The sequence below is a fragment of the Meleagris gallopavo genome, chromosome 15, assembly GCF_000146605.3.
Source record: "Meleagris gallopavo isolate NT-WF06-2002-E0010 breed Aviagen turkey brand Nicholas breeding stock chromosome 15, Turkey_5.1, whole genome shotgun sequence".
Taxonomy (NCBI): domain Eukaryota; kingdom Metazoa; phylum Chordata; class Aves; order Galliformes; family Phasianidae; genus Meleagris; species Meleagris gallopavo.
This window is the reverse complement of record NC_015025.2, coordinates 15,824,326-15,836,460: the sequence shown is the minus strand read 5'-3', so window position 1 is coordinate 15,836,460 and position 12,135 is coordinate 15,824,326. Positions and strand designations below refer to the sequence as shown.

Here is a 12,135-nt window from a genome sequence, read left to right as displayed (position 1 = left end):
CGGCCGCTACTTCACGTTGGGGCTGCCCACAGGTGGGTGGCGGTGGGACCGGGCGGGTTGTGAGGGGCTGAGCGAGCGGGGCGGGCTGCCTGAGGGACGGACGGACGGACGGACTGACTGGCGGAATGCCGTGTGTCCGCAGGCAGCACGCCGCTGGGCTGCTACAGAAAGCTGGTGGAGTACTACAAAAATGGGGACCTGTCCTTCAAGTACGTGAAAACCTTCAACATGGATGAGTACGTAGGTGAGTGGTGCCGGCAGGAGCCGTGCGGGCCCTCGGTGTCGGGGTGTAGCCGGGGATGTAGCCGGGTGCTCCGCGCTGTGTCCTGGGGCTCAGAAGCAGACCGAGGGCGGGACAAAACGTGCATCGCCAGAGGGACGCGATGGGCACAGTGTGAAGCCTGCGTAAGAAACAGCGCGATGTCTGACCGCACCGCACAGCCCGGCGGGGCGCTGAGCGGCCGAGGGTCCATTGTGGCTGTAAGCGGAGATAACGGCTGCCGCGTTGCACCTTTGCACCCGGGCTGTGGAGCCGGCCCGGCAGGCGCCCCGCTGCTGTGATAGCGGAGGGGTGGTTCGCTCTCGGAGCTGTGATGAAATGGGCTCTTCGGAAGAATGGCTGGAGGGGGCCAAGAGCTCCAAAGGTGAACAACTTGCAGGGTAATTATTTGCTAGTGATAACTTATATACCGAGTGAGAAGTTTTTCCATAAGCAATTAAACAGTGTCAGGAAATGGGCAGTTATGTGGGTTTGCAGCGTTCAAGGAGAACTGAATGCAGTAGGTTATTTCCCAGACTTCTCTGTTGTTTTTTAAATCATCCACTGTGTGTTAATACAAGGACATAAAATCATAGAATCGCAGAACGGCCTGGGTTGAAGAGGACCATAATGATAATCTGGTTTCAGGCCCCCTGCTATGTGCAGGGTTGCAAAACGCTAGACATGACTGGTGTAATTTTGCTTATTTGAGGAAGCAAAACTTTTGAAATTCTATAAGACAGTTGGAGAAAACAGGGCTCTATTGCCAGAGCCACTGCAAGCCTGTGTAGGTGTTCTGCATTACAGGTGATGTTTTTCTGGCTGGTCCCAGCCCTGTGCGTGCTCTGTTAACAGGTCTCCCGAGGGACCATCCGGAAAGTTACCACTCCTTCATGTGGAACAATTTCTTCAAGCATGTTGATATCTCGGCAGAAAACGTTCACATTTTGGATGGAAATGCAGCTGATCTACAGGCAGAGTGTGATGCATTTGAGGATAAAATCAAAGCAGCTGGAGGAATTGAACTCTTTGTTGGAGGTGAAAACTTGAAGGACTGACAGTCTCTATGTACTGTCTTTCCTCCATTTATCTTATTTATTATCTGGAGAAGACAAGTCCAGGGGATATGCAGTGAAGGGCACCCTATACACTTTCATTGAGTGCTCGTGTGTGCTGGTACCCTTGTTGTCTGACATCTCATTCCCCAGTTTAAATGTTTGAATTCAGGAAGGGACTTGCTCAGGAGGTGGTTAGCTGGAGAACCAGGCAGGGCTTGAATTTTATCAAATACGAAATGTGTTACAATAATTAGGGTAACAGGAAGCTGCTAGAAAGTCATAGCCAACACAAGCAAGCTTTTCCCATCAGTTTGCCTCTAGATTCTGCTATCTTCTTTGCTTTATTGTTGTCCCAGTGCAACTGAGAGTCTTTGACTTCATAAGGAGCTTTTGCTACCATTCTTACTAGAAGCAAATTTGAACTTCAACAGAGAAATGCAAGCACATTTCTCAGATCTGTATCTATTCTCGGGGGCACTGACTGTCCCTGTAACAGGAGTGCTGGTGGTTCTGTTTCCTACAAAACCCATTTCAGCCAGTGACCTGCTTCTCAAACTGTCTCTGTTACAGGTATTGGCCCTGATGGTCACATTGCCTTCAATGAGCCTGGATCGAGTTTGGTGTCTAGGACACGAGTGAAGACCTTGGCTATGGACACTATACTGGCTAATGCCAGGTTTTTTGATGGTGACCTCTCCAAAGTCCCCACGATGGCTTTGACAGTTGGAGTAGGCACTGTCATGGATGCCAGAGAGGTTAGGAAAACAACACACGCTACATATTTCAGAAAGCCCTGCTCTAGAGCTGATATAACTGAAGGTCACCTCATCTTGGAGCAGTTATGCACCCTGCTGGTGTAAACCAGCCCATGTTTTTCCTGCCACAAACAGCTGAACACAATCTTCCTTTCTTGCATCTTGTACCACTACAGAAAAGCTCTTAATCTGCTTTCCAGTTTGTGGTTTTTTTTTTTTTTTGTTTGTTTGTTTTTGCTCTACTAACCCTAACATTTGTGTAACCCTGCAGTACAGTTGTGACTGCAGGAAGCTAGAAGGGCTTTTGGAGAATGGCTTCGGTTATGGAGCTCATCTGGTGAAATAGCTGCAAGAATCCCTGGCTGACTCAATCTCATACCACATGATGAAAGGCAAATGGAATAGCTTTCAACTGCACCTACACCTTGATTTGTACAAGTTGAGTCTGTATATAGGTGCCTAATGGGAGCTCAAAGTGTCCAAATCACTAAAATTAGCCTCCAGGCTATGACAAATAAAATGTAGCTAAAGCAAACAGAATTTGTGACTGAATTCTGGGGGCATGACAGATCTTACTCCCCATTAGGGATTGGGGCAGCTCTTTATTAGTTGATGTGCGTTTGCTTTCAGCAAATCTTCTGGACTCTAACTGCCATCTTCTTGTCTTGGAATCCAGGTGATGATTCTCATCACGGGAGCCCACAAAGCCTTTGCTTTGTACAAAGCTATCGAGGAAGGTGTCAACCACATGTGGACAGTATCTGCCTTCCAGCAGCACCCTCAGACTGTATTTGTGTGTGACGAGGATGCTACGCTGGAACTGAAAGTTAAGACAGTGAAGTACTTTAAAGGTGAGTGTGTGACCAGGGCAGGCAGTGGTTGGACTTCTTTTTTCAGTGGCAGAAGCCATGATTTTTGTTAAATGCTTGTTTAATCTCCCAAAAACTCCCAAAAGAAAACACTCTTCCAAGACAATAGCTGAAACGTAGAGCACTAAGGCTGTCAGGCTTATCTCTGTGGCTATGGGACAAAGGAGCACAGATTTGACTAATATCTAATTTCATTAGCATGCAATGAATGAAAATTTTGCTTTATTATGTCTACTGAAGTCATCTTTTTACCTGCTACATCAGGTTTAATGCTGGTTCATAACAAGCTCGTGGAACCCTTATACAGCATGAAGGAGACAGAAGCAGAAAGAAGCCACTCCAAGAAGCCTTACAGTGATTAATCTCTCACTGCCTAGAGTAACAGCCATCTTCTTATGTTGAAAACCAGCTGCAAAGAAAGGGAATTGCTGCAGAAATTCATCTCGTCTTTGTTCTTAAATTAGCAAATACCTGCTTTAACTAACCAAATGAGGATGTGATCCACTGCGCTGTGTTCCACAAATCTCCACCCACGTATTCTCTGAAGGTAAAACCAGTAAAGAATTAGTTCTTTAAGCAAAGAAGCAATTATAATTGTTTGGACTGAAGGCACCAAAACAGATATGAAAACACAATGGGTGATCACTTTGGAATGTATTGTGTCAAACACACTTGTGTATCACTGTCCAGCTAGAAAATACTCCTAAGTTATACTCACATAAAATGGGAACGGCTCTTGTTCAGCCCAGAGAAGGGAAAGTATCAGCACAACTTAAGAGTAGCCTGCTTCATAGCTATGAGTAAGCCATCTAGAAATAGAAACAGAGTGCTCCACTGCAGTGCACAGGAGGGGAGAGAGAAGGGACAGTGGGGCACCAACTGAAATGACATTCACATTGGATATAATGAAGACGTTTCCCTGTGAGGACAGTCCAGGCAGAGGAGACAATTACACAGAGGTGTGCAGTCTCGATCTGATAGAAGGTTTTTCAGGACCAAACTGCCCCGGCTGAACCCGGCGCGGAGCCAGATGTAAGGAGATCCCAGCAAAAGGGATGCCTTGAGCAGCAATTCCCAGTGCAGTGCCATTAATGCAGGTGAATGGTTGACTCATGAATCTGTGATTTTCTTCGTTGCCACAATTCTAAAAGAGGCCTTATATGTTCAGTTACAAGGATAACTTTATATGCGCTGGTGCTTTATGATCTACAGCAGGGTAGATTTCTTCACATCAAACATAAATTACTTCTGTTTGTGCTCCTCAGTGCTCTGTCACTTGTGTTGGGGCAGAGCCTGAAGCAGCGAATTCTCTCTCTCCATTTCATGTGCTTCCAGGAAATGTCAGATAATCCCCAAAGGAAACATTCTGTTCCCTGAGCTCAGTGTGTGCTTAATTACAAAGCAACCCCACAGAGGTGGGCAAGAGCCTGACCAGGCAAGAGCCCACTTGGTCCTTCTATGGTAAGATCAAAACAAGATCAGTGCAAGCCAAACTGGGAAGTATGTGTTGTCTTTGTCCAAGAACTTTGTGAGCTGTTAATCTGCAACTTTCTACAGTAAAAATGTTATTTTCTCTAGTTGCTTTGACTGTACATGTTGCTTGGTTTCTCTGCTAGTGAAACGTGGAACAATTTGTGTGTCTGAATGGGAGCTGTAGTGGCATATTTGAGTAGCAGCAACAAAAGCTTCAAAGTCTAAAAAGGTGTGCTATTCTGAACAAGGCTTTCTGTCACCCAGAACCAAGAACTGGAAGAAGTAGCTGCTGTGGCTCCACACCTTAAGGGCCAACTCCTTGGCTGCTCTCTGCTGGTAGGCATCCCACACAACTCCCCTGGCAGGCAGTGGTGTCTCCTTTGGGCCGGGGTGGGGGGGAGAGGGAAGAGTGGGAATTTCTACAGGAAAAAGGAGGAGGTCTCAGCTCTCTACCAATGCCATAAAATGTCTGTAATTAAGTCGTTCTGTGTGTGCACAGGAATGAAGGGAATGAGGAGGTAGCATTCTGTGAGAGGAAAAATTAGCCGTCAAGGAAAAATTGTGCTGTTAGTAGAGTTGCTCACCTTGCCCTGTTTCATGGAGACAGGATGAGGTTTGAGCTGTTCTGCCTCTGCACTGCCAGCTGTTTGTCCTGTGAGCCCACTCACCTGCTCATCTGTTCTGGAGAGGTCTGTCCTTCTCTGCCTCGCCGTTAAGTACAGGAGCTCTAGCCTAGGGCCTCTGAGTGCCCAGCAGCCACGGGTACATTGGCCACTGCTCTGCGCCTCTGTCCTTGGAGAAAGGACCTGCACTACTTCCATACACCTGAGATCCAGCAGCATTGCCTCCAGGCAGAAGAATGATAAATACACACTTCACCCTGGGACAAGCACTCCTTGTCCATCCACATATGCTGCACAGCAAAAAGAAAGTGCTTTCCAAAAGCAGGTTCCTGCTCACAGAGTTCAGGTCGTGTTGTTAAACAATTGGGGCAGAGTGCAAACTACTGGGGGAGTTGCAGCAAAAAGCTGGCTGCGTCCCATGTGTTGTTTCCATGGCAGCTTTATGACTGCCACCACATCTATCACTTACAGGCTTGGATGTCCCACAGAAAACCGAGGTAACTTTGCTCTGAGGGCACTTAGCTTACATAAATGTGCAAACTTCTACCAGCAGGATGCCCCATGCATCAACCTCACACGAAAATTCTGAACTCTGCTGTGTTAACTCAAGGGCCTGTGAGTGTCCCAGCCCTGCACTTAAGAGCACCAGAGCCCAGCACACAGCTGTACCACACACCAATAAATGTTACATACGAATGCCATAGTGAAAACAAACAGGAAAACAACTGTATTTGCTGTCTTAAAGTGAATTTAGTGCATGTGAAAGGTGCAGGAAATACAAGTAAACCATACACAATGTAAACTTTCTCTACACACACCATCCTCTAGCCTAAACCAAGGCAGGAACTCCACCCTCACTATTTTAATCGCTGCCAATTCTAATAGAGACTTCTCTCTTCCTCTGCAAAACAAACTAAATCAACACTCATTTTGGCCAGGTATTCAACTAAAATTTATTTACTAGCAATCAGAACGGAGTTTGAACAGTTTTCAAGCTCCTGAGCTATCCATCCAGACCTGCTGTTTGTTTTAAAGATTTGAATTCCAAAATAAATTTTTAGATCATTCTGTAAGCGGGAAAAAAAAAAAAATTAGTGTTTCTCTCCAGCAATTACTTCCATGTTCCCAAAACAGCTTACTGAACTTTTAGGGGAAACCATGTTTTCTGAAATATTTAAAGGGCAAGAACAGCAGAAGTGAGGCATCTAGCCCAGAACCAAAAGCATCAACTAATCAAATTCCTTACAAGAAGATTTTGTAAACAACGTCTGGTAAGAAAGAAATTTGAATTCTCTAAGATACTAAAAATGATCACTGATCCAGACCGTCTATCCATAGAAATGCGTTTCGGTATTTGATATTATTTTCATCTTGTCACTGGCCAGACTCAGATCATCCCTTCAGCACTCAAAGTAAGGACTGGCAACAAGGCACAGAGCAGCACCACGTCAGTCAGCAAGGTGACACCGATTCAATACGCAGCTGTCAGCCATTTCTGCCAATGTGTTCAGTGAAGAACGCGGGCACTGCAGCCAATAAAGGGAGGTGTCAGGGATCATCACCTTCACCGCCACTGTCAGCAACACAGCAATGAGCTGCTTCCAAAGAAACAGGCAGGAAATGCAACGGGGGCAATGGGCTCAGTCCCTGAATACAGGGACTTCACAACACTTCCCTTCCCAAGCAGCACAACTGAACAGCTCCAGAACGAGCACCGCGCTGTAATAAAACTGCCCCCAAACCAGTGGGAACCAGCTGACATCCCTGAAAGGTAAATCTCAGAAGGACGCTCCAAAAGCATTTCTGCGATGCGGGAGCTGCACGAGGGGCACCTCTTGGTACAGACTCTCCATTATTTTCTAACTTGGTGGTTGCATTTCTCTTTATCACTGGATATTACTATTAGGACTTTCAACAGGAATCCTGACCACAGGGTGGGTAAAATGGCCTCCTTTGGTTCTGGCAACGGAAGGGTTGTGCAAGAATCCTGCAGTGCAAGGTAGAATTGTTCTTCTATGGCATCAGAGCACTGAAAATCAAACAGCTTTGACAAAAAAAAGGAAAGCATTTGTCTCTGGTTTCTTCAGCATCTGTTGCTAGAGAAGAATACTAGTTTTCGTCTTCCCAGAACTCACCATCAATTTGCATAGCTTGAAACAATCTGCAAGACAGTCAAAAATTTACATCAGAATAGGAAATAAAGTAAAAAAAAAAAGCAAAAGCAGGTTTCATAATTTTTATCAGTAGCATAAGACACTCATGCTGCAGTTCTCAAGGACAGTTAAAAGAAGCTACTTTGCATTTGTACAGCACTTCACAGCAGAGGGTCTTACAGCACCTTACAGACATGAAAGTGTCAAGAAATCTTTGAAAATAATAATCCAAGCCGTTCTAAAAGTTACCTAGCATGCTGCAATTCCCAGTTGGTCTTTAACAGCATATAATCAGCAGCCAAGCCTGCCTGCTCCAAACAGCTGAGAGCGATACCTGACAAGACTGAGCTGGGCAAACAACTACAACTCAACAGGGGGAACAAAATGAAAGAACGTGGGTTTTTCTTGTAAAACAGTTCATCTTTGTCAAGAGAGGTAGAAGTTAAGCTCCAAGGACAGCAGGAGACAGGGAGAAAAACAGAGGAAAATGGAGCAGGAAGTGAAAAAATTGTTGGGAGAGGAAGAAGTGCTGAAAAACAAGGTTCAGGAAGAAGAGAAAATCCCATCAGCCACATTGATGGACAAAAGCAGAGCAAGCTGTGGAGTTCTCAAGAAAACGCTGCTATTTTGGAATGTGTAACTGACAGCTAAAAACCCAACACCCAAGCAGTGCAGCACTGGAAACAACACACGAAAACACGTACCGATCAAAGCACGGGGAGGATGGATCATTGAAGTGCTTGTATGGGTTCACCCTTGACAGGGAAGCCATACAAAGCCAGCAGAAGTACTGCATGCAGCCAGTACACGTCATTTTGTTACAACCATCTAGTTTCTGGCAGGGAAAAGAAAAGAAACAATGAGGTGTTTCCACGTCAGGCCTCAAAAACACACCACTCACGGATTCATCGTACCATGACTATCACAGCAGTGATGTTTTTCCACAGCTCCCAGGGAGAAGTGGGAGATCGCAGAGTTGTGACTCAGTTATGGCACAACACCGCTAGAAATTACTACTTATCTGAAGCCATTTGTTTATTTACCAGCTGCAGTCTGAAAAGGTCTACAACACGTGGAAAGGGATTCATGTGGATGCTGAGTCAACCTGGATCTTCTCAGTACTGAACACTGTCAACTGCTGCATTTACTCACATCCCTGAGTATAAACTATAACCTCCTTTTCTATATACTGCGGACAGAAGTGCAAAGATCTCTCTGCCAGTTGCTAGAAATGTACTTTCATTGGTGAGCTCAGACACTGGGAGTAAATCTCCGAGCTGATGTAAATACAGAATGACTTTGCCTTTTGCATTCATCTCCATTAGGAGTTACTGTGATTCTCCAGCCTTTCCCCACCGCTCTACCACCACTCACCTCTATAGGAGTACTACAGCAAGGGCAGGACTTGGAGTTCTTTTCCAGCCATTCTTTGCTCTCCATCTCCTCGAGGGCTTTCTGGATCACTCTCTTGCCGTAGCGCTGTTCCAAAAATCTTTTGGTTGCCTCATCGGCTTCTAAATATTCATTACGCAAATCCATCAATTTCTCTGCAGAGTAAAACAAAGAAATAGCTTTTGTACTGCATATAGGAAGGAGTTCAGCTAACAACAGTATAAAGCATTCTCACAGGAAACCAGCATCATTAATTAAAGAGTAAAACATAAGGATATGTAAGAAAACTAATAGTAAGACCTCTGCACCTCATTCAACAGCTTTAGAGTGCTTGATCATAAAGAGAACATTCAGTGAAATTAGAACAAGTCTAAGATGTAAATTGAACTGGAAAACAGAAGGTTTTTTTCTGAAGACAAAGTTAATGCTATGTCACTTGATTCCAAGGCCACACAGCCCATCAAGTATCCACCTGAGTACCAACGCTGATGGCAGAAAGAAGTGGATTCATAGGAAAGGGTAAAAAAGGGCACAAATAAATGAAGGTATTCTGCCCTGCTATGGCCTCTCTGAATTTGGCAGTCAGCAGTTTAGGGACTTCCTGATCTGTGCGGTGCCATGAAAGTGGAATCTTTTAATTGCTAGCAACAGACCTATCTAAAGGAATCTGTCTTAGTTCACACGCTGACCAGCCTCCTTGTTTAAATTCTGACTTCCAGCCTTTTTCACCCAACACCTAATCAATTGCTTCTCGATCCATTTCTGACACGCAATGACTCACCTGCAGTTATTTTACACGGTGAGACCCCATGGTAGGTCATCTTACACAGAGTACAGAAAGCATAGTTGCAGCAGGAGCAGATGCCCATGGTGCAGCCTGGCTCCTGCATGACGGGTGTCTGGCAGCCCGGCCGAGGGCAGTACACAACATCTGCCATCAGGTCCAAGGTGGACTGCAGCAGCAGGCGGTCATAGCGTGCAAACAGCTGCTCTCCAACCAACTCCTTCACCTAACAAACACCAAGGGAGGATTATCTGCATTTGGAATTCTGAGTCTGTTACCTACGGCAAGAAATGTTGAATAGATGAAAAAGTAGAGCTGGCGTGAACTCACTCTGTATCCTCCAAGTGAGGTCACCAAATTACTCCTAGAGATGCTATTCTGCTAACAGTTAAGCAATCAAAAGGACAAACACGCAGCACCAAGCGTAACGGGACATCAGTTCAGCCCTCTGACCGATGCCACCATTGTGCCAGTAGGCAAAACGTCTTCCCCATGTTTTAACCTGGAGGAATGCGTGTGGCTCAGAGAGAGAATTTCCCTGGGTGTATCTGCCGTGCCAACCATTAAAGGCCAGGCTGTGTGCCCCACAGCGATGGGCTCAGCACAGCCCTTACCGCCACCGCTCGCATCCATTACCTGACCAGGAGTAGCAACAGAAGAACACTTCGGTTCTGGACAGTTGAGGCAGTGGACCTGACCATCCCTGATCTGAATTTCAAAGTAGTCCTTCAGGCAAGCTTTGCAGTACACGTGGCTGCACTCGGTGAAGTACATACATTCCCTGCCCAGCTTCTCACAGAAGCAAATATTGCACAAGTACATCTTACTGTTAAAGCACTTCCTTCTCTGAGCCTGATCAAAGTCCAGGATCTCCCGAATCAGGCTGGACAAAGACTCCACGTCCTGTACGGCTCTTTCATCAATTTCTTCTTCAGCTGCAGCACAGCCCCCTGCACCACCACAATCCTCGGCATCCTGAGGGACCGAAGGCATCCTGCCCTGTGGATTCCCTTGTTGGCACATTTTTAGCTCGTATGGGGAAGAAATATTCAGGTAACTCAGTGTTTCTTCTTTCAGAAACTGCATCCAGGCAAACAGGACCACGCAGCCTCGGTTCTCTTCCCATAGGTTGTCTAAATGCTTGCAAAGAGCACTGAGCTAGGAAAGAAAAAACATTTCAGATTTCAGTGAGTTCTGAGAACTCGTGACAGCTCTCCTCTCCCTTTAATTTAATAAAGGTCCTCCTTCAACGCAAATTTACATCTCAGATTCCAGAACTTTTAGGTAACGTGTAAAAGACATAAAAATAATGCTCACAAATTTTGAACTCTCAGAAAGGTACGCAAGTAAGAAAAGAGCCAAATGAAAGACAGATGTCATCGTGTATGTCTTCATTTCTGTTGCATCTACTACGTTGACAACCACCAGAGCACTGCTAATTGTGCACTCATTCACCACCACAAAAGCTCTGCTAGAACGTTAGAAGTGATTCACAAACCTGTGCTGGGGAGAGCCATTTGCTGCTGAGAGTAAACGCAGGCGGGGAGGTTGATGGGTAATCCGGTGGGAGCTCAAAATTCAGCACAAGTGGAGGCAGAAAGCAAACGGTGCATTCAAACCCCCTGCTCTGGGGACTCTCTGTGGAATTGCCTGAGCCAAAGCCAATGGAGACAATGTGAAACATAACAAAAAGATCAGAGCCAAAGGATGGCGCACACGGCCTCTCTGTCCATTTGATACATTTCTCATTTTAAAATCATTTATTCAACCCTGAATAACGGTGCATTAAAATGCCGTGAGGTTGTATGGGGTTAATAAACAGGAGTGCTGTGAAATACCAGATCCTGCAGGAACCAAGGACAAGGAAAACACCCCCAGGGGAAAAATAAATACATGAACTTAATTACCCCAAAGAAATGCTACGACTCAGCTCTAATTCTGAATCTCACTGGAGAGGCTGCATCCAAATGGTGCGAGTGCCCACCCTGACACAACCCCAGCAGTGCCACAAACACGAGGAGGGGTCCCACACAGCTCTGTCAGCTAAATATTCCTACAGCTTATGGGAGCATCTGAGAAGGCCCCAGAAAACTACCTGGCGAAAGTCAACTTAAAGATAACAGAAGCCACCACAACTCACCGCTCACAAAAACTCTGAAGTTTTGGGGCAGCTCCAAACAAATTCTGGTTTCTCCTCCTTGTGCTGACTCGGCTCTCTTAAACTCATCTTCCTCGTAGATGCTGGCCAGCGCCAGCAGCTCATCCTCCTGAGCTTCTCTGTCTTCTGAAGACATTTAAGTCGTCTGTGGGGTTAATACCGCTCTATAGCATCAACTGAGTTACCGCATCCTATCCAAAGTGCGCGCCTGGGGGCTTTGTTTTACACCTCCACAGGAAGAGTCAGAAACCAAAGCAGCCGATATGAACACAGAATGTAATTACGGTTTTTTTATGAGTTGAAAAAAAAAGCGTTGGTAACTTTACAGAATGGGAAACACCGACAGAACGTGGAGGAGTTAAAAAGCAAACGGCCGTCAGCGGCTGAGAACAGCTGCAGGAACAGCAGCAAAATACAGCAAAGGGAAAAGCGGCAGCGGACATCGCACAGCGACTGGAAGGGAAAGCAGAGCAGAAAAGAAGAGAAACGAGTTAGGAACAGAATCGCTCGAGCAGCGTTCTAGAAAGGCTTTACGACAAAATGACCCACGCGGGTGCCGCGCGTCGCGCTCCGGCCGGCAGGGGGCGCTGTGTGCCCGGCACAGCCGCAGC

General features: G+C 46.0%; 3 protein-coding genes across 4 annotated transcripts in view; 1 reads left to right on the top strand and 2 right to left on the bottom strand.

Annotated features, from left to right (window-relative positions):
- HSPA4 (heat shock protein family A (Hsp70) member 4) overlaps positions 1 to 230 on the bottom strand; it is a 16,691-nt gene extending 16,461 nt beyond the window's left edge. The window contains exon 1 of the mRNA XM_031555682.1: positions 222 to 230. Within this exon, the coding sequence (XP_031411542.1) occupies positions 222 to 230 (9 nt within the window). The remainder of the gene's footprint in view (positions 1 to 221) is intronic.
- On the top strand, positions 7 to 3,315 carry GNPDA1 (glucosamine-6-phosphate deaminase 1). The gene is made up of 6 exons (XM_010719234.3): positions 7 to 32; positions 143 to 244; positions 1,115 to 1,297; positions 1,888 to 2,072; positions 2,749 to 2,923; positions 3,206 to 3,315. The coding sequence occupies exons 2-6, from the start codon at positions 229 to 231 to the stop codon at positions 3,301 to 3,303; spliced, it is 657 nt and encodes a 218-aa protein (XP_010717536.1). The 5' UTR covers positions 7 to 32; positions 143 to 228; the 3' UTR covers positions 3,304 to 3,315.
- Positions 3,316 to 5,740: 2,425 nt separating this feature from the next.
- Positions 5,741 to 12,079, bottom strand: RNF14 (ring finger protein 14). Of its 2 annotated transcripts, XM_010719232.3 has the most exons (8): positions 11,507 to 12,079; positions 10,865 to 11,016; positions 10,003 to 10,524; positions 9,364 to 9,592; positions 8,565 to 8,737; positions 7,895 to 8,025; positions 7,173 to 7,198; positions 5,741 to 7,081 (listed from the first exon to the last, which is right to left on the bottom strand). In XM_010719232.3, exons 1-8 carry the CDS (start codon positions 11,658 to 11,660, stop codon positions 7,074 to 7,076), a joined length of 1,395 nt encoding a protein of 464 aa, XP_010717534.1. In that variant the 5' UTR covers positions 11,661 to 12,079; the 3' UTR covers positions 5,741 to 7,073. The 2 variants fall into 2 exon arrangements, with proteins under 2 accessions (XP_010717534.1, XP_003210547.1); XM_003210499.4 differs by having other exon boundaries at positions 5,741 to 7,198; positions 11,507 to 12,077.
- Positions 12,080 to 12,135: the final 56 nt, after the last annotated feature.